General features: G+C 51.3%; 7 protein-coding genes across 7 annotated transcripts; 3 read left to right on the top strand and 4 right to left on the bottom strand.

Annotated features, from left to right (window-relative positions):
* Window positions 1–200: 200 nt before the first annotated feature.
* On the bottom strand, window positions 201–675 carry COCSUDRAFT_33907 (hypothetical protein). Its single transcript, XM_005645317.1, has 2 exons — window positions 627–675; window positions 201–480 (listed from the first exon to the last, which is right to left on the bottom strand). The coding sequence occupies exon 2, from the start codon at window positions 455–457 to the stop codon at window positions 302–304; it is 156 nt and encodes a 51-aa protein (XP_005645374.1). The 5' UTR covers window positions 458–480; window positions 627–675; the 3' UTR covers window positions 201–301.
* COCSUDRAFT_83533 (hypothetical protein) lies at window positions 638–1,652 on the bottom strand (the record flags this gene model as incomplete). Its single annotated transcript, XM_005645461.1, has 4 exons — window positions 638–646; window positions 1,012–1,095; window positions 1,332–1,452; window positions 1,639–1,652. The coding sequence occupies 4 exons, from the start codon at window positions 1,650–1,652 to the stop codon at window positions 638–640; spliced, it is 228 nt and encodes a 75-aa protein (XP_005645518.1).
* A 708-nt stretch (window positions 1,653–2,360) lies between these two features.
* On the top strand, window positions 2,361–3,950 carry COCSUDRAFT_48424 (RmlC-like cupin; the record flags this gene model as incomplete). The annotated part of the gene is made up of 6 exons (XM_005645316.1): window positions 2,361–2,502; window positions 2,589–2,668; window positions 2,760–2,824; window positions 3,008–3,199; window positions 3,391–3,544; window positions 3,717–3,950. Exons 1-6 carry the CDS (start codon window positions 2,385–2,387, stop codon window positions 3,948–3,950), a joined length of 843 nt encoding a protein of 280 aa, XP_005645373.1. The 5' UTR covers window positions 2,361–2,384.
* A 379-nt stretch (window positions 3,951–4,329) lies between these two features.
* Window positions 4,330–8,402, bottom strand: COCSUDRAFT_25096 (Galactokinase). Its single transcript, XM_005645315.1, has 12 exons — window positions 8,227–8,402; window positions 8,035–8,124; window positions 7,870–7,940; window positions 7,640–7,738; window positions 7,401–7,527; window positions 7,215–7,300; window positions 6,838–6,957; window positions 6,444–6,608; window positions 5,989–6,167; window positions 5,500–5,679; window positions 5,157–5,283; window positions 4,330–4,877 (listed from the first exon to the last, which is right to left on the bottom strand). The coding sequence occupies exons 1-12, from the start codon at window positions 8,300–8,302 to the stop codon at window positions 4,677–4,679; spliced, it is 1,521 nt and encodes a 506-aa protein (XP_005645372.1). The 5' UTR covers window positions 8,303–8,402; the 3' UTR covers window positions 4,330–4,676.
* A 192-nt stretch (window positions 8,403–8,594) lies between these two features.
* COCSUDRAFT_18132 (eukaryotic initiation factor) lies at window positions 8,595–9,607 on the top strand (the record flags this gene model as incomplete). The annotated part of the gene is made up of 4 exons (XM_005645314.1): window positions 8,595–8,738; window positions 8,962–9,084; window positions 9,271–9,327; window positions 9,434–9,607. The coding sequence occupies 4 exons, from the start codon at window positions 8,595–8,597 to the stop codon at window positions 9,605–9,607; spliced, it is 498 nt and encodes a 165-aa protein (XP_005645371.1).
* A 1,244-nt stretch (window positions 9,608–10,851) lies between these two features.
* Window positions 10,852–14,775, top strand: COCSUDRAFT_67252 (trigger factor; the record flags this gene model as incomplete). Its single annotated transcript, XM_005645313.1, has 9 exons — window positions 10,852–11,007; window positions 11,165–11,473; window positions 11,573–11,665; window positions 11,790–11,954; window positions 12,486–12,729; window positions 13,032–13,186; window positions 13,639–13,850; window positions 14,312–14,498; window positions 14,722–14,775. Exons 1-9 carry the CDS (start codon window positions 10,912–10,914, stop codon window positions 14,773–14,775), a joined length of 1,515 nt encoding a protein of 504 aa, XP_005645370.1. The 5' UTR covers window positions 10,852–10,911.
* Window positions 14,776–14,993: 218 nt separating this feature from the next.
* Window positions 14,994–16,758, bottom strand: COCSUDRAFT_33904 (chalcone isomerase). The gene is made up of 6 exons (XM_005645312.1): window positions 16,456–16,758; window positions 16,319–16,359; window positions 16,092–16,202; window positions 15,779–15,897; window positions 15,526–15,654; window positions 14,994–15,405 (listed from the first exon to the last, which is right to left on the bottom strand). The coding sequence occupies exons 1-6, from the start codon at window positions 16,536–16,538 to the stop codon at window positions 15,271–15,273; spliced, it is 618 nt and encodes a 205-aa protein (XP_005645369.1). The 5' UTR covers window positions 16,539–16,758; the 3' UTR covers window positions 14,994–15,270.
* Between the last annotated feature and the right edge of the window lie 2,790 nt (window positions 16,759–19,548).

Below are 19,548 nucleotides of genomic sequence, written 5' to 3'. Positions count from 1 at the left end.
TCCCTGCTTTGCAATGCAAAGTTTGTATGTTACCTCATGTGATGGAGGCAGCGCCTAGCAGTCATCTGGACCTAGACTGCAGAATGTACGTGTGCACGCGCTTTGCTAAATTTTCCAATGCTCGAGCCCACGAGCAGTGATAGATGCACTGTATTTGTCAGCCACTGATTGGCGCATGGTTGCAACGATTTCAATTGATGACAATATATACATGAGCTTAAAAAGATAGTGTCCAAAAGAGTTTCAAACCATTTGTATATCAGAATTCCTCTCCAAATATATGCCAGAGGTCGGATTCAGATTAGAGAACGAGGTACGCAGATATTGGCTTCAGATTGTAATTAACTCCAGCTTCATTGACGCTTCCAATGTTGGTCACGATATCTTCTTCTGTATTTGTGATGCTCCGCTGAAATCCTGCTGCTTGATTTTCCGAAAAGCTCTCTGAATCATCCATCTGTACATTTGCATGACCAGTACCTGCGCGAGATCACACAAGACAGTGTCAATAATACTCTGTGCTATGCAGCATCTCCTCCAAAACAAGATTATCTCTGGAGCAAATTGCTAAATATTCACCAATTTGCGCCCAGTGCTAAACCACAGAGTAAATTTAGTGGGCATACCGCAATGGGCGCTATGAGGACTGTGATCCACAGGGGCAGGCAGGGTGCGGAGGTGCCTGCCAGCACAGCTGGGATGCACTTGGCCACCATGTCAGGGAATTGCACCATGTAACGGCCCTCGTCCATGCCTCGCAACATCAGCTCAGCCACCTACACGCACCATACGCATCTGTTTAGGCAGCGCAAGTGATCAAAAGCAATTTGCCCACAGTAACATACGTTGCCTCTGTTCTGATACACGGCAATGCTAGTGCTCATTTAGAAAAGAGGGATGCAGACATCAAGGCAGAGCGAGCGCCAGAGATGAGAGGAAGGGCTAGCAAGCTTACTAATATACTGTAATTTTATGATGTGTGCAGAAGGTGGAAGGATGGACAAAGCAGACCTGGCGGGCAGGGTAGACATTGACGGAGGGCAGCTCGTCAATGAGGGCTCTGGTGCGCGCGTTCATGGCATCCAGCATGCTGCTCTGCGTCATGCCCGGAAAGGCAATGCTCAGCGACACTCCTGAGTTCGCTAGCTGCAGTGCAACCACAACTGTTCATTCCTCCAAGATCTACGGGCCAGCATGCATTCATGCCTCGTTGTGTTTGTGATCCACTGCATGCATGTTAGCCTTGCTGCCAGCGCGTTGTAAGTAGCGGTACCAAAGATGATCATCTTGCAGAAGCAGTCCAGTTATTCTGCGCACAAATTCAGCCGCACCTCAAACTGCAGCGCGTCAGCAAAGCCCCGCAGTGCAAATTTGGTGGCGCTGTATGCTGACTGCCCCGGCAGCGCCACAAAGCCCGACAGGGAGGACACTATCAAAATCTGACCCCGGCGCCTGCACAGCCAGGAATCCCATCAGTGCTGGCAATGGGTGCACAATTGATTCTTTGCTTTGCAGTTTTGCTCCTGTGCTCTTAGCTGCAGCAGGGGGAAGGATCGGTACCTCTTCAGCATTGAAACAGTCCCTGCTTTGAGTGTGTAGACAACGCCCAGGTAATTTACCCTATTCAGGTGCTCATACTCCTCGACTGACATCTCCTCAAACAGTGCTGCGCCATGCACCAGAGATTTTCATCCAGAATATCAGTCACGTGGCATCTGCATGGAGTATGGGTATGATGCGAAAGGAAATTCACAGGTACCGCTCGATGGTACTCCAGCATTGGCGATTACAACATCTATTGGGCCCAGCTGGTCCTCCGCCTGTGAGATAGCCCTTTGCACCTGAGAAAGCAAAGACCTGTCGGCATCGTGTAATGGAAGAAAATTGTATCAAAAGGGCATATTGGGGAAGATCTGATGGAGCACCTCTTTCCAATCACCAACGTCCACTGAACAGCTGAACAGTCTTTTCAAATCTGTACAATCTTTGAGTAGATTTTTGGCTGCAGCCAGCTTTGATTCCGATCTGGATGCGATCGTGACCTTGGCTTTCCTTTCCAGGCAAAGAGTTGCGAGTGCCAGACCGATGCCATCACTGCCACCTGTGATGAAAACATGCTGGTCTTCCCAGGAAACGTCACGATGCCGCCTCTGCCACCAAAACATGGGAAATTTAATTACCGGGGACCTTTAAGAAATGCTGAACTGCTTTCTGTTGAAACATGCGAAATGTCAACCTTGGACCGGCACCCTGCACATGGGATGACGTCATCTCGGAGAAACTTACGAGACGAGATGAGGAGAAGTCTTCCCCGATGAGCACATTCCGAAGTATTATAGGCTGTTTGCGGCAAGGATGACATCAAAACATTTATTTGAATCGATATGGTGCTGTCATCTAGTCTGCAAGCTTCCTGGTTCTTGAAACAACACTGTCGGGCTTCAGTCGCGACAAGCATGAGCACGTTTGCGCGCCCCACATCTGTGGAAAAAATACCTGCCGGTACGGGTGATCTCATTGTCCACCTGGTGAAGGAGTCCTTGTATCCATTAGTGAAGCTTCTGACAAGCCCTTGGTGTCTTGCGCAGTTTCGCTGCATGTCTCAAAACCAACGTGGTGGCTAGAGAGCAGGTTTCACTTCAGTTTCGCAGACTATTACAACCCGCAGGTGATTCGTCCGCTTTTAAACAGACACTCATTCAAATTCTAACCGCTTATGTCAAGTTCGAGCTGTCTGAATCTTGGTCTTGACCCTGCAGAACAACAATTTTGGAGCTTTGAGAGTCTTGAACGACGACCTCGTGAAAGGAAATGCTGGCTTCGGGTACGTCCTTGGCAATTCTGTCTGTGCTTTTACACCGAGAACCATGAGCTTGCCTAGTTGTCAGTGTGCTGAGCCATCCTCCATCTCATGCGCATGAGCGAGTGCTGCCCATTCTCCAGAAATCCTTATATGAAGTTTTGAGTGTAATAGCCTCCAGCTGATCATGTGCCTTGGGAGCTGCAGGACACACGGCCACAGGGACGCTGAGATTTTCTCCTACGTTGTCGATGGGGAGCTGACACATGCGGACTCCATGGGGAACAAGGAGTCACTGGGCCGGGGCGCTGTTCAGTACCTGAGCGCGGGCAGCGGCATGCGGCACTCGGAGATGAACGACGGCGATGAGACCACGCGCTTCCTGCAGATCTGGATCACGTGAGCTGCCCAATCCCCTCAGTTGCAGTTGAACTCCGGTTCAAGCCCCTTGCACTGTCCCATCCTGGGCCAAAGGTGTCATTGTTTGCTGGCAAGGCAATCTCATCCCCTGCAAGAATTTTTCTTGTGGCGATTTCCAGGAAGATGTTATCTTGGATACTTCCAATCTAAATGTTAGCTCCTGGGTACAGTCCAGACCAGCGAGGACACGAGCCACAGTATGGGTCGAGAGAGTACAAGCCTGAAGATAGGCATAATCAGCTCCTGCACCTGCTGGGCGGCACTGGCACCGCACCAACCTGGAGCAATGTCAACAGCTGTGGGCAGCCCATCACCCTTCATCAGGTAGGCTCAATGCCCATCCCTCAACAACCCTATGTCATGTCATGCTCTACTGCCTTTCAGCTCTTGCACTGTTTCGGTGTTCACTTTTCCCCTATGGCAATATGCCAATGCTCTGCCTGCCCTGCCTGTGAGAGTGGATAGCCTTTGACAGATTGCCATGCTCTGTGTGCAGGACGTCAATGTGTATGTCTCAGAGAATGATGGAAGTGTGGCGCACAACATTGTGCTTGGGGAGGGGAGGCAGGCGTATTTGGTGGCAATTGAGGGCAGCTTGGATGTGAATGGCACAACTCTGCAGAAGCGGGACGCAGCTGAGCTGGTGTCTGGCTCCCAAGAAGCGCCCCTCACCTTGACATCTGGCAGCCAAGGATGCCATTTTATGCTCATTGAAATGGCAGCGAGTTGAACAGAATTTCAATTGTGGAGACACTGAGTGTACTATGGAAGCACTGTCACGATCTCCTGACATGAGTATGTACACACAGGAGCTTGTAAGCTTATCTAGGGGTAGATGAATGGAGCACATCAAGTTTTTTTCGCGACTCCATTAAGCACCGACTGTTGTGTGTGACTTGTGATAAGTAGCACAGAGCATTCTAAGAGGGTGATAGACTATCACTGATAGTTGCAGTGCAGGCCATAATATCAGGTTCTCTTTGAGTATTTGAAATATAATTTTGTATAGACATTATAATTATGACATGTCTTAGCTTCATACAATCACCAACTTTGCAGGTTTCATGAGCCGACTCACTTTAATCATAAGCGCGTGTATGTATCTTTGAGCTGCTACTAATTTTTACACTTGTTTGCCCAAAGGTAACATAGAGTTTCACGTGCCAGAAATGGCAATCCATTCAAAAATCTCTCAAAGATTGCCATGCGCCTATACATTGGGTTCTTGAAGTACACAAAAAGGGGTGCGATGTGCCTGTGACCCATATTCACCAGAAGACAAGGTACACACAAAAATCTAGCCATGGCCCAGATCGAAGACAACGAGAACTGATTTTCGTGTGGCACGACTGTTATTATCGTATACATTTCACTACTTCAGATGGGCTTGGGCAAGGACAAGCAGCTGCGATACGGTGTGCTGGAAGAACACGCTTCCAAAGAGCAAAATTGGCAATCAGGAGGCAAACTTTGTGAGGTCCAGAATGGCGCCACCAGAGCCGGGGGGTGAGGCAAAGATGACATTCTTCCAGCCTACAACAGGCTCCCAGCCACCCTTGCCATCCTCCTTGAAGTCCTTCTGTGACAGCTTCTTCGCCTCGAGCTTCGCCATGTAGTACTTCTGCTTCACTTCGGCAATGAAGCTCTCCACCTTCCCCTGCACCAGCACAACCTGTCACGACCTGTTCTGGTGCACAGCATTCTGATCCCCACAAAGACTCCTGTGCAATTTAATTGTTTCCTGTAGGCCTGCACAATTGGCGCTGCCCATCGTGCATTGCCCCAGTGTTCTGGAGAAGATCAGCAGTCATGCGCACTGTCATTGCAGATCTTACATCCACAATGCATATGTCGGGAGATGAGCACGCATGCACACGCTTCCCCAATTCAGTAGCTAGGCTCCGTAAGGGAATTCTCTGTGCAAGAAGAAAATCACCTCTGGCACAAGGGAGACGGTGCAGCCGCCCCAGCCGGCACCGGTCAGCCGCGAGCCGAGCGCGCCTGCATTGATGCTTGCCTCCACCAGATGATTCAGCTCCTCGCAGCTGCAGTCATACTCGTACCTACACACGCGCAGCCGCACCCAGGTTGTTGGCCAAAGCACAACACCACCTTTGACAAGAGCTCCATGCAATGATGAGTTTCCAACACTGGATAACTCCTCACAGAATGTGAAGCTCTGAACTGACAGGCATCGAAAGAAGGCGACAATCAAGTAGCGGTCTCTTCAATATTTACATGCTATAACGCGGCGCATTAATTGTGACAACTGCACGTACCGGCAGGAAGCGTGGCTCTGTTTCATGAGGGTGGCCAACTTGTCCAATTTCTTGGGCTCATCGTCCTGCTTGGCTTCGCTGTCGCAGATTGCTTTGAAATCCACCACGCGCGCTGCCTCTGAGTACACATGCAGCGCGCGATCGCGCAGATTGAAGCCTGAGCACCAAGGCCAAAGTTCACTACCATGCATGCGATAGATGCCTGAGTCTCAATGCTGAGGATTATTTGCGTGGAGCTGCCAGGCTAGGCATGCTGTGTGACACTTTGGCTCTCTGTGCAGAAAACAAGACGACTGCTGATGTTTGTTGTTTTCAACTAGGAAAGTGTACACTGCTTCAGTGACTAACAGTGTTCTTGGTGCCAGCATATGCACCCTATATGCCATTCACAGGCGAAGGACTGGCCGCTTTGGCATCTACCAAATTGCATGAATGCGAATGCAGGGAGGCGAGAGCGCACCGGTTTCTTTGCAGCCGATGCCTACAGACTCCAGTTGATTGTTGTTGCCCTCGAACATCTTTTCCAGCTCGACACCCAGCAGCTGCTCCAGCTCCGCTTGCGTGTACTTCTCCTTGTCCAAGTACTTCTTCACCACCTCGGCCTCCGCGCCCGTCACGCTGCCCTTTGGGCCGGCCAGCATTTTGCTCTGGGCCGCCCTCACATCGTCCTCCACCTTTTGCAGTGTCTGCAGCTTCACAGCCTCCGCCTGCCACACCAAGTATCTTGACATTATATTTTGAATTCCAGCGGCTCTCCTGTGCAATTCCTTTTGAAGCACACACCAACATCTCTGAGACAAAGGCGCATTTCTGAGAGGAGTATTCAGACTCTAGAAGAAGCTCAATGCACTGACCAGGGCCAACATGTCATTTGTCATCATACATCCTTGTCACGAAGGTAGCATCAGGCCATGTGAATGTCGGAGGAATGAACAGGAGCGCACAGGTTCGAGGCCGAGCTTGACTCCGAGGACGGCTGCTGCTAGGCGGCACTCCACGACGCGCATGTTGTACTGCCGGGCCGCCCCCTCCGCTTTCTTTGACACCGCCAGTGAATTGGCGATCACAAAACTGGCCCCCTTTGGCAATGGCGCGTCCTCTGTGCGGATCTGCAAGAAAAGCAGCAACCATCAGTCATTTGCACTACATGCATGTGATCCCGTGTTTGGCCAGGCTTCCTGCGCAGCATCTGGCTCTGGGGACGTATATTATGCGTTTATGAAGGGTCTTTGCTGCGCTCTGACAGGGACACACACCATCTCAAGGTATGTGTATCGATGCGCAGGATATTCATCAGTGCACACTGCAATTGGTATGATTAAAAGCAGAAGGGCTCACCGGGTTGAAGTGCACCAGCTTGGCCTTGCCCAGCTCGCCCATGATGGAGATGGCCTGGTCCATGCCGCCAGACTCTGTGCCCACAAACTTCTCACACTCCGCCGTGAACTGCGCCACCTCCTGCAATTTGCAAAGCTGCATTGTGAGATCGGAGATCACCCAGCATTCACCACAACACTGTAATGTGATCAGAATGGCATAGATGCAGTACACACGGCCTCACCGATTGCACAAGATGCCCAGTGTGTGACATGGCCAGGAATGCAAGCGCAGAGGCACAGACAAGCGCTGAGGAACTCGAAAGGCCCGAGCCTGCGTCAGGGCACAGGGAGGGGTGCTCTGTCAATCAATCAGGAAGTCTGGATAGGGCAGCTCACCGCCTGGAGCACGGTCTCGCCAAGCAGGCCAAGTATGGCCAGCGCTGTAGCGCACACAAGGGCAGCAGAGCTGGACAGCCCGGAGCCTACACAGCAGGCAGGCTGGCACTTGGATCTGTAATCATGTAAAAACCTTATGGGCGTGCATGGAAGCACTTTAGGGGCAGAATGCGAATGAGTGCTCACCTTGCGGAACTTGGCCCTCAATCAGGAGATTGAGGCCCGTGCTTGAATTCCTCTGCAGATGCTTGCAGACGCCAATGTACGCGGCCTTCACGTAGTCGACCCATGTGTGGAGAGCAACCCCAATGCGCTGCACACAAAACGGCCAATTCACCTCCCTCACATCCTGCCAATTCAGGAAAGATAACACCAGGCATTACAACAATTATACGGTCCTTGACTATTTGGAAAAAGTGGAGCACCTCAGCGTCAATGGTAAACTCCTCCTCTGTCAAGCCTGGTGCCAGAGTGGCAACGTGCACATTCAGGTCGCTTGCTCTGCCGATGGCTACTATCGTGTCCTGTAATACAAAAGAAAAATAAAGAACAGGTCGTATCCTCTTCAACGAAAATTTCGGATCCTGGAAGCTCGCTCGGGTTTTTTTATTTTCCATCAAGAGGGAATGGGATCTTTAAAATCCGACTGGCGCACCTGTCTGATGGCCATGGGCAACACTGAATAGCCCTCGTAATCTATGTGTTCCCCAACGATGTTCACGCGACCTGGGAGGAAAATATGGCGGTGCATCAGCAACCATGGTAAAAACTAGGCGGCAGCCAACAGGGTGCAAAAAAATCAGCATATGGTGAAGCTCACCAGGAGACCTGCCGATGAATTCTGGAGCCACTCCGTACTTGTTCTTGAAGTCATTGATCAGGTTGGCGTACCGTTCTGTGGCACCTTCCACTGTTTATCATCACACAAACGATCTGTCAGGAATGGCGAAGGGCAAGGTTGTATTTTGCTGGGTTGGATTGACAAGTGGTACGTATTGCTTCAATTCAGCACCTGAAGTTCCATAGAGGGAGTCCAGAACGCTCTCCAATTCCTGTACACGATAGACTTCCACCGTGCGGTCCGCCATATTGAACAGCCGGGCTATTTACGTCCAAATCCTTCAGAAAAGAGCGACAAAGCTTCGGACGGCATTAATGGGGCCGTTTTGAGGCCAGATCGGTGGCTCGAATTCTTCTCTATGCAGTACGAGGTTTGGCCGGCCAGCCTGGACAGCGAGCTCGAGGGCCAGCTGGCCCCTGAATTAGAACACCAGAGGGTGAAAACCCTCCAGTGGTGCCCACCGCCGGCGCAGGTGCTTGTGCAAGCCAGAACAGCATTCAACCTTTGCCTGCTGCGTTGAATAACAGCGTATAGAAACCATGGCTGACGCACCTCAGGACGATCACCACGGACACGATGTGCACTTTGAGAGTGCTGATGCTGGAGCCTCTCTGACATACCCCCAGCAGGCTGGAACCATTCGCAAGAACGGCTTCCTTGTGATCAAGGGCCGCCCCTGCAAGGTCAGGCGATTCGGTTCTGACCTGGATCTCGATGGGAACACTACTTTTGCTGTCACTTTTCGGCAGCCAGAGTCCTTGACATAGTGTGTGATGCAACAGTATTGATTGCTTCGCTTGCATTCAAACATTTCTTATGGAAATACGCCAATAGAGAGTTCACATCTGCCTGCTTGTGATCAGCTGTGGACACGCATCTGACGAATCTAAGTATGGTGTGGAACAGGTGGCTGATGTGTCCACTTCAAAGACCGGCAAGCACGGTCACGCCAAGTGCCATTTCGTGGCCATTGACATCTTCACTGGCAAGAAATATGAGGATCTGACTCCCTCTTCCCACAATTGTGATGTGCGCCCTTTTTACCTCTCCTTTGCCTCCATCCCTGCCTGTGGTGGAAGTGGTTGGAATGCGTTCTGAATTCATTTGACTTCACAAAGAGCAATCACACCGGTTTTCTTAGCTTGCGTGTCTCGCTAGAGACACGAGTGATCCCAGGTGTTCTCTGAGAGAGAGCATGTTGTCTTTGGTGTGCAGGTGCCTCACGTCAGTCGCCAGGAATTCACTCTCCTGGATGTCAACGAGGATGACTTCGTACGTCTCTTGCTCATATTGACTAAATGTTGCAAAAAGGTGCTAGGAGAGAGAGAAGACAAGTTGCGCTTGCTTGGAAAGGGGGCCAATGTCTTGTGTGGCACAGGTGTCCCTGATGGACGAGAGCGGCAACACCAAGGATGACCTGTCCCTGCCAAAGGGTACTGACGATGCCGAGAAGCTGGCCCAGCAGATCAAGGAGGACTTTGACGCCGGCAAGGAGCTGGTCGTCACTGTGCTGAAGGTGTGCATCTCCTCATGGGTGGCACTCCCTGCTTGACTCTCTGTCGCTTGCATGGGCTCGTGTGTATCAGCCTGCACATTATCTACAGCGTTATTTGATTGCGTGCTAAGACCAATATTTTCGCTGCAGTCTATGGGTGAGGAGATGATCAGCGCAGCCAAGGCCGCTGCCGGCTCCTAAGCCACTGGAATGGGACTTTCTCTGCTTGCCGGCCGGCTAGCATGCCTCTTGACAACTGTATCTCGGAAGTTGGCAACTGTTGGATGCTAATCCGCGCGTCTTCTCTGGGGCTGTGAGCTGATCTGCTGAGCATAAGCAGACAATTGAATATGCTTCTTGGAATAAGCACTGCCTCGCTTGCGGCTGCTCGTTTCATTTCAATAGACATGCCAAATGGCAGGAAGCTTTGCATCTGGGCATCTGCGCAGGGGACGCGTCTGATATTGATCTGGCAGCTTGCACCTGAGTGTTTTGCTCTGTGCTGTTCAGAACAACGCTAGCCTTGCCCGCAATGTGGACTCCATAATGCTTGTTGCTCCCTCTTTGTCTAGTATCTAGATGTCCCATCAGTAGTGGTGAGGCTCGTGGGAAGTTGCGTCCAGTCCAGAGAATCTCCCAGACTAGAGCTGGGTTGTCCTGGCTCGACACAGACATGCCTAATTGCAGGGCTAAGAATTTGGTGCTTGACTGGGCCCGAGGGGAATTGCAAGTTGTTGAAAGGCTTAGGGATGCGAAAAAAAGCAGTGCCAAGCTGGAGCAAGACTCTGTGGTACACACTTTGTCAGCCTTCACCGAATTTGGTGTTGACGATTTGTTGGTCAGGGATCTCAAGTTCCTTCAAAGACTTTCTGTGTATGCACCCACCGTTGTGCAGCGTTGTAATGCACATTTCACCTTACATCAGCCACTATAGGCAGCAGAATGCATTGAGATGCCGCGGAGTGCAGGCTGACGCCAGCCGGTGAAACTGCAAAAATGCATGCAATGCCACTGGTGTACCCAGAAGAGTCGGCTCAGCCAACTCGCCGGCGGCTGCATTATGCATATATGCTCACCATCAATGCGCTGCGTGCTCCTTCTACACAACTACGATAAAGAAGTTTGCCCAGAGGTTGCATTTTCAAGACAGCAGCAAAAAAGCTTGCGCAGAAGCTGGTTCCCCTCGAGCATGAGAGTCCTTATCCATTATCGGTTAGTAGTACCCACGCAACTGCGCTTTTCCGAGTTGGTGCCGCCTTGGAGGTTCATTGTGAAAGTCTTTACCCCGTAGTAACCTATTTGAGCATTGCTTAAGTTGTAGGTATTATCAAAGATAGTGCCTTCACCAAGGAGGACTGAAGATGAATACTTTGAAAACAACACACGATGTATCAAGTGCACGCGTCCCGATACATGTCTGCCATGCGGGATCCCGACGACTTGCCAGCTCAAATCGGGTGAATTAAATCACGTCACACTTGCTATGTCCGCGCATGGCAAAATCAATAGCTTTGAAAAAATTGAAGGAGCATCCTCAAGTCATGGAACACAGAGGAAGTGAGGAAGAGCGACGGATCAGAGATAGCGTCTGAACGTTTGCTTCTTGATATACAGGCAATGCGTCCAGCACTTTGCAGCAAGCTCCATCCATGCAAGGACCGGACAGGTTCCTGCAGGATTTTTGCACAGGCTTCAGAGATAGAAGTGGTGAATCCTGCATCTGAGGAAGCCAGCACGTCGTTGGCACCCAGTGCACAAGCACAGGCTGGCGAGTCAGTCACAGTGGAGGAGGAAGTGCTGCCAAACTCCCACATCCGACTGACTGTCACAGTGCCAGTGGCTTTTGTCCGCAAGGCATACCTGCGCGCAATGAAGAAATTACGCGTCGAAACAGATGTCCCAGGATTCAGGAAGGGCAAGAAGGTATGGTTCATGCACCTTTGCATTTCATGCGGGTGCTCATGTGGGAGTATTTGTGGCCCAGAAGCAGCGCCCATCCAGCATGCATCTTTGATGGTGCAGGTACCTGATCGTGTAGTCATCAATGCTGCTGGGGGCCCGGAGGCAGCCAACGGCGCCTGCATGGAAATCATTCTCAACGATGTCTTGCCAGTGGTGCGGCTCCTGCAACTGGCAAAGCCGTTTGATGTCTTTTAGAGTGCTCGGCGTGGTACCAATTGTCCAGGTCTTTTCATATGTATGCTGTGAAAAGTATCTCAGCGATCCCAGTCAAATGCAGGCCCTCCAGAGGTACAAGGACACGGCCATAGCCGAGTCGGAGCGCATAGAGGAGCAGTTTGATGAGCTGCACAAGGTCTTCAGCCTGGACAGCAGCTTCACCTTCCATGTCGGCCTGGACATCCAGCCCACGCACTCCTGGAAGGCCTCCTACAAAGACATCAAGGTACGGTACATGCTGCACCACCTGCTGGCCTGCACCCGGCGCAGAAACAGAAAGGCTGCAATCACGGCTCACCATGCCGGCCCCTCGATCTGAGCAGCATGGATCTGCTGCTGTGCAGCTAATGGCCTAAGGCCATGTCCCGGCCGGCCGGCCTGCCGCAACAGTTAACTCACAAACTCAACGCACATTCAAGGCCATGTTACAGTACCGTAGTGACCGGTCTAAATTCCGCACTTCCAAAAATCGAGATATCAAACAGGTTCCCGCAGGGCTTTCCCACACGATCAAAAGGACTATTTTTGGATCCCGCAATGCCGACATCGGCCCATCCTACTAGTGTTTTGCAAAATTTTTGGCCCGACATAGTTAATTAACGATCCCACAGGCACTTTCCCGCACGACAAAAAGATATTATTTTTGATTCCCGCAAGCTTGAAAACAATTGTTTTGTGCGAGGTTTAGACCGGTCACTACGGTAACACCCTTTGTTGTTGAGCGCATGAGGTCAGAACACCGGGGGGACTGTCACAGGTGGAGGTGGGTACGCTGGGGGGTGCGGAGGATGATGCGGCCACAGCGGAGGCGAAGATCCTGCAGCTGCGCAAGAACAAGGGCACCATGAAGCTGGTGGCGGGGCGGCCGCTGCAGCATGGTGACGTGGCGATAGTGGACTTCAGCACGGTGCGCACTGACACGGGCGAGGCCATCACGGGCTCGCAGCGCCGCGGCATGCAGCTCGACACCGGCCTCGGCGACCGCGCCATCGGCCTTGTCGGTGCGCCGCCGCGCCCCGCTTCCTTTACTTCTAATTTTGAGTTTAGATCTGAATTGGAGCATTGAGGACTGCTCCGGAGCAGGCACCTCCTGTGGCAATGTATGGTGGCATGCTGCTGCAATGTTGACACGATGAAAATCTGCCTTGAGTTTTGGTCTATTAATGGTTAAAGCCGCGGCAAGCCTGCCCCTGTGCCTCTTCTCAGGGGCATGAAAATGGATACCTTGCTGTGGAGATTATTTGTATCTACAGGATTTGGCTTGAATGTTTGATGATCGGCACGAATGATTGATAATCTGCAGGAGTTGTGGAGGGAATGGTGGGCATGGTCGTGGGTGAAGAGCGCGCCATCACAACTTCGGTGGGGGACACCTGGTGGGAGCCGGACAGCCTGCGCGGAGTGGAGGTCAGGGCCGACATCAAGCTCAATGAGCTCTTTGAGTGGGAGCTGCCTGAGGTGCGCCCCCTGCCTGCCTGCATGTCCTCACACGACAGAGACACTGTGCGCCACACTCTGGAAACAATATGCTGGCCAACACGTTGGGGAGTCACCGCGATAAGAAAAAGGGTCACCTGATGCTAGCGTGGACGTGTTGTCCATTTGAGGAGCGAACCGGGCAAGTGCTTACATGGTCAAGGGCATCAGTGCCATATCTATTTGTCTTCTATTGTCAGATTCCGTCCCGGCACATGAAACGTCACGGGATGTCCTTTTTCATGGAGCAAGCGAGCTGACATCACGCTGTGCGCGGCAGCTGACGGAGGAGACATGCGCATGTGCCTCCGCAGCTGACGTACAGCCATGTGATTGCCCATTTCCTCAGAGCAGATCCCTGCGCACAGCAAGCACTCAGAAATGTGCCGTGTCCCTATTGTCAGCTGAGAAGACATGCGCGTGTGCCACTGCAGCTGACGGATGATCTGGTGGAGGCGTCCTTCCCGGGGGTGGGCAGCGTGGAGTCGCTGCGATCCGCGCTGGCCGACAGCACCGCGGCGCAGCGCGAGGAGGACCAGAAGGAGGCGGTGCACGAGGCGCTGATCCGCGCGGTGGCCGACTGCGTGGACGCCGACATCCCCGACTCCGCCATCCGCCAGCTGGCCGAGAACGAGTACCAGGCCAAGTTGCACGAGATCCAGCTCAAGGCAAGCCCTGCAGCAGCCCCGCTTTGCAATCTATGAAGGACAGACTTCACAATTCAATGATCCCCCCACGCAGGCATGTTTAGCGCAAGCAATTGTCTGAAGGTTCTCAGGACTGGAGTTGGTGCCTGGGTGCTGTAAGTGCATGTGGTGTGCGGCTAGTTCCCTGGGGCTTAGGCCAGGAATGAAGTTCTCGATAAATTATTCTGAAGGGAGTTTTTGTGTTCTGTTGCGCAGGAGAATCTCTCGTTTGAGCAGGTCAACCAGCTGGCCACTCCAGAGATGCTGGCAAATTACATTGATTCCAGGTGATCTCCCTGCCAAAAATGCAGAGTGGCCCTTGCTTGTCCTTCCCTCTTCCTGTGACTTCAGCAGTCGGAAGTGAGCAATCGGAAGTGGATTAAGCGGAAACCATGTGATGAGAATTGCTGGTGTGGGCCAGGCGGGAGAAGCTGCTGATACTGCAGAGGGCGACGCTGGGCATTGCAGACATCTTTGAGCAGGAGGGCATGCAGCTGGCGGAGCAGGATATCAGGAAGGAGATGGAAGACGCTGCACATGACTTCAAGCAGGAAGACCAGGATTTTGATGAGTCACGGCTGCGTGAACAGGTGGAGGAAGTGTTGAAGGTCAGTAGCTAGATTTTTCTTTACTCTGCTTTGAAGAATTCTGGTGATTGTTTTGGCCCTTATACATTTTTACATCTGCAGCAAATGTGCTGTCGTATGTTGTGGAGTGCACTGGCATTTTGTAGAAGACAGCGTTTTTCAGACGAGGGAGGATCTCTTAGGCCAGCATATATTTACAAGTATTACACTGCACCCATGACACTCTCGTGCCGAATGCATGCAGGCACAGAAGGTGCTGGAGTGGTTGGAAGAGAACACGACGGTGGTCATCAAGTAGAGCCATGAAGACTTATTTGACAGGCTTTCATTGAGTTGCAAGAAGTGCTGAAACTTACGTGAGACATATCACCTCTTGCCTCACTTTGGAGGTTCTCTTCTAGAGCTACTAGACCAAAATAGGATTGTGAGGAATGTCATATTGTTGTAATAACTCTGTACGTATACGTATCTGAACCTTGAGTGATGCGCCTACATGCCCCAGCAAGCCTCTTATCTGGGCAATAAGTGCAAGACCTACCGTTCTACTTCAGGCCGCTGATCAACATCTATTGATGATCTGATGAATTCAGCATGCTCGCTCTCCCACGGTTGTGCAACTGGATCACATCAGAAAATCTTGAACACATCTCTGGACTACCATAACTTAACTTCTATCTGTGCTTCAACCAGTCGCTCAACTCATGTCAGTACTGCTATCACAGGATCCACTGTACACTGTTGACTTTTGTTCTCGAACACAGCTGCTGCTGAGCCCAATGCGACCATTCCTGCTCTATGATCCTGCTTTAGAAATGACTGCAGCAAGACCCTTAGCAATGCTGGCCTTGCCGTCCGGTGAAACGGGATCTGTTCCCAAGTAGAGATCAAAGAATGCCCTTGTGAAGCCTGGGGCGTGGACTTGACCCACCTGCTCATGCCACCAGAGATGTAACCTCCCACACACCGCGCATGAGAGTCAAGCAATGAAGTAATGTTTGCATTAATGACTTCTGCAGTGTCTCAGCATGCCAAGAAAAAGAGTGTTCACCTCCTTGTTGCCTATCCTGAGGGCCAGGCTGCCGTTCTTTGTGTTGGTAAAGCTCATCTCCAAGCCCTTGTAAAATTGTGCACCCTTGAAGAGCGCCTCAAACTCGTCGAGAGCAGCCGTGTCCCCAGTCTGAATTAACAACAAATCTTGCTTTGCAACCCTTAAACCCATAATTTATATTGCCACTCCACAACAAGGGCCTTGTAAGAGGCCTTTTCTTCCAACAGAGTGTAAAACGAGACCACAAACATACCTGTTTGAGGCGGGGTTCCAAGCTTTCACGCAGCCCCTTTGAGAAGCGTGACTGATTCACCATGCCACTGGTGACCACAATCCTGACGGTCTTCTCGATGTTGTTGGCTGTCTTCAAGCCTGTCATGCCAAAATGTCGGACCGGTTACACTGCACCTCTTTCATGCAATGCTGAAGTTGCACATGCCCTCCGACAGTGCAGTGTGGTAAAAGCCGCAAATACCATATATGACAATGTTCCACAGAGCTGCATTGCTGAAGTTGCCTTCAGAGAATTATTTTAAACAATTATCCAGGCCAGATGTGTCACTCACGCTCTGCAAGGACCTGGTTGTGCTCCAGACTCACAGGAGGGAGACAGTCAAAATCACGGCCCAACTCTTGTTTGGCTGCTCTTGAATCAATGTAAAATCCCATGGCGTACACTGCAGAATGATACAAACGAGGGTATTAGCATTCTTCTTGATGGGAGCAGGAGGACAACATAGGTGCAAGGCCAATCTCAATTTGTCTGCCAGACAAGCAGCGTGAGGATACCTACCATCAATGTTCTTGAGGCCTGCCAATTTCTTAGCGCGCGCCCTGCGGCATCAGCAGTTGGTAGAGTAAAGTATACTGTTCGGAAATGATGGAATGCTGTGACAGGGGGCAGTAAGAAACGCAGATACAGCATCTTACCCTGTCCCAATCAAAGCTGGACAGTCTTTCTGTGAGATATGACAGAAGGTCTCCGGGAATTCTATGCCAATCTTCCTCTCCATCCTGGGCACCAGTCCAATGCCAGGCGAGGAGATCGACGCAAATGGAGCGACACCTCTATTGCGCTCATTGATGCCGCGCAGAAGATTCTCTCCTACATTGTTGAGAAATCTAGATGCACGATTATCGCTTTCTGCACGAGAAACAACCTCGACGCCATCACTTTTACTCAGAGCAAAGTCGCCGCGGGTGGAGAACATTTTGATATCGCCCTGCTTGGTCTGTGCCCCAAAACAGCAGAATCGATTGAAATCAATAATCTCCAGTTGTGATGCTCTTCCCTTTCCTTTCCAATGGGAGAATGTCGATGCATGTCCTCTGCTGACGACAGCTTCCCAATAGCACAGCTTTTGGAGGAAGCTGCAGTGCGGATGCCTGCTGATGCCGAGCTGTCTAGCTGTTCACTTTCCATAATGTCAATTCTGATGCGATCCTGAATCTTGGATGTGAAGGTTGTGCTACTTGACACCTGGTATCAACGATTCAAAGTTCTGACGAATCATGGGACAGGCACCTTCCAGTAATCAGTTTCTGACTGACAGTGGCCCCTCACAGCGTAAGACCCAGCAGTCAGCAGCAGCGCAAGCTACGCAGCCTGGGAAACTCCAAAATTCCATGCCTTTCACTGCCCCATCCAGCGGTCAGTATAACCGCGGCGGTCTGGCTCACGTTCAGGGTGCTCCTGATGCATTGCAGTCAGCGGGAGTGCAAGGGGAGCAGATGCCACTGGTTAGTTATGAGCATGTCATGTCCATCGTAATTTCTTAAACATTGATTATTTTTGTACACAACAGTTTGCACAGCTCCATTGCACTGAAGCTGTTGCTCTTGTGCGCAGGGGTACTGGTTATTCAAGGCAGCTTGGGACCAGACCCATGGCACAGCAAGAGTTGACCTCATGCGCCCAAGGTATCGTGTGGATCAGCATGACTTCAAAAGGACAAAACCCCTGCATCTCATGCATGGCTGCGCAAGTCTGGCTTACTTATATTCATGGAGAGTAGGAGGTGTATCCATAGCCTTGAAAATCCGGATGTCGTCCTACTGCAATATGATCACGATGACTGCAGGTTTCCGGAGCTGCAGCCTGGTGGCAACCTGTTTCATGCGAGGCCGGCAAGGAGGAAGCGGGCTACACGGTACGGCCATCCCTTCTGTTGAGATTCTTCCGAGTGCATGTCCTCAATCAAACAATCTAGAGGGTGACATCTGTGACGATTGACATGCGCAGTGTGCCAGCGCGCAATCAGTTTGTGAGCGGCGATTCAAGCACAGATTATCTGGATTCTCAGGGCGGCTATGGCTTCTTCGGGCGTCCAACAGGTGCAGGGATGCTCAATATTTGCTCACTCCTGGTGACTTACCGTATACTCATTTGGACCTACAGACCAGCAATGGAGACAGGCGTTGCTGCTCTGTGGTTGGCATTGTTTTGAGGGGGGCGTTTGTCTCCAGGTGCAAGAATTAAGATTATGAGGTCCATTCAGATCGGCAGGCCACAAAATGCTGCCGGGGTCAGCCCCAGTCAGACCCTTTTGCCGCAGGGGACGACTCCTCCTTCATCCACCTTGCCTGCTACAGGGCTGCCCAAAGCTGCCACACGGGACACTGAGGCATCCAGCAGCACTGATGGTATACCTCAACCTTGCACTGCATCTAATCTTGCAGAAGAGCCGAAGTACATTGCATTCTCTCAGATGCTTGCTTCTCAACCACTGATCTGCCGCCTCCAACAGAAGGAGTGTTCTTAGGGACTGGTAACATCATTCAGAGAGCAAAAATTGAAATGTGTTTCTCAGCAGTTCCTGCTGTTCACGGAAGTTGTGGCTTCACAGGTGCCGCACAGAGCGATGCAGAGCAAATTCAGTCTGCCCTTAAGTCAGTTCAGGCCAAGCTTGGGCGTTCTCTGAGGGCACCAGAACGGCCCCTATTGGATCTTGGCGTGGGCCTCTCCTACGAGCTGGACACATCGGACGCCAGCCTCTTAGTAAGCCCTTAACTGTGCTTCCCCTGCATAGGAGGACTAAGTGTTTGCAGTGCAGAAGCTTCTACAAATTGGTCCTGAATCCCTTGGTACTGGACAGGATTGCATGACATGGCATCCTTGTGCACCTGCAGGTCCGACTGAAGGTCAAGGACTGGTTCTCGCTGAGGGTGCTGCCCAATCAAGTGCTGAAGGTGAACAAGCGCTGGCAGCTGGGCAACAGCCCCGTGGCCCTGCGCGTTAACTACGAGTGCCCGCTAGACAACCTTGCCAACCCCTTCCAAGCACCCTCCAGGCTCATGGTCAGGTGGGTCTCTCAGATGTTCATCTGAATGCTAACCTCAACTTGTCTGCATGTAGCTACTGAAACAAGCATCTAGCTACTGATTAAATCTTTCAATGGGTGCATGCAACACAGAAGAGCTGACTAGAATCTGCATTTCCCTCAGGATGGAGAACTGCGTTGGGAGGAGTGTCCATCTGACACCTTCAGGCATTGATTTTGACGAGCACGTCTTCCGGCTGGGCGAAGGCACTGTGATGAGGGCGGCAGGCTCTGTGCTGTTCCCCCGGCAGCTCCCAGTCGAAGAGGGCGAGAAGCTTGTGAACTTCCGAGTGCAAAGATTTGGCTTGAAGGCTCTGTGGTGAGAGGGCGGTGGAAGCATACGACTTTATGGGACAATCAACTTGCGGAAAGAAACGCTGTGTGCACAAAGTCGGATGAGTTTTGAGTTGAAATCATCATGCAGCAAATTTTGAAAGAGGGAACCTTATTTGATAGCTATATGTAGTCTTGCTTGTCACCAGAGCCTACCACTTGATAGATCTGTCTGTTGGTGACAGAGTGATTCAATTGCAGACCCACACCGTTATAATTTTGCCCATTGAGCCTGCCATATCTGCACAGGATGGTGCAGTGATGTAACGTTTGCACTGAAAGGATTCAGCACAGTGGCTCGTAGAATAGGTTGCTTGGCCAAATTCATCCAGTATGTCAGGTTTATTGCTGTCTTGGAAGTCTTCAACAC

The sequence above is a fragment of the Coccomyxa subellipsoidea genome (genome assembly GCF_000258705.1).
Source record: "Coccomyxa subellipsoidea C-169, whole genome shotgun sequence".
In the NCBI taxonomy this organism is placed as follows: Eukaryota; Viridiplantae; Chlorophyta; class Trebouxiophyceae; family Coccomyxaceae; genus Coccomyxa; species Coccomyxa subellipsoidea.
Note: the sequence above shows the minus strand (reverse complement) of the source record. Positions and strands in the feature narration are given on the sequence as shown.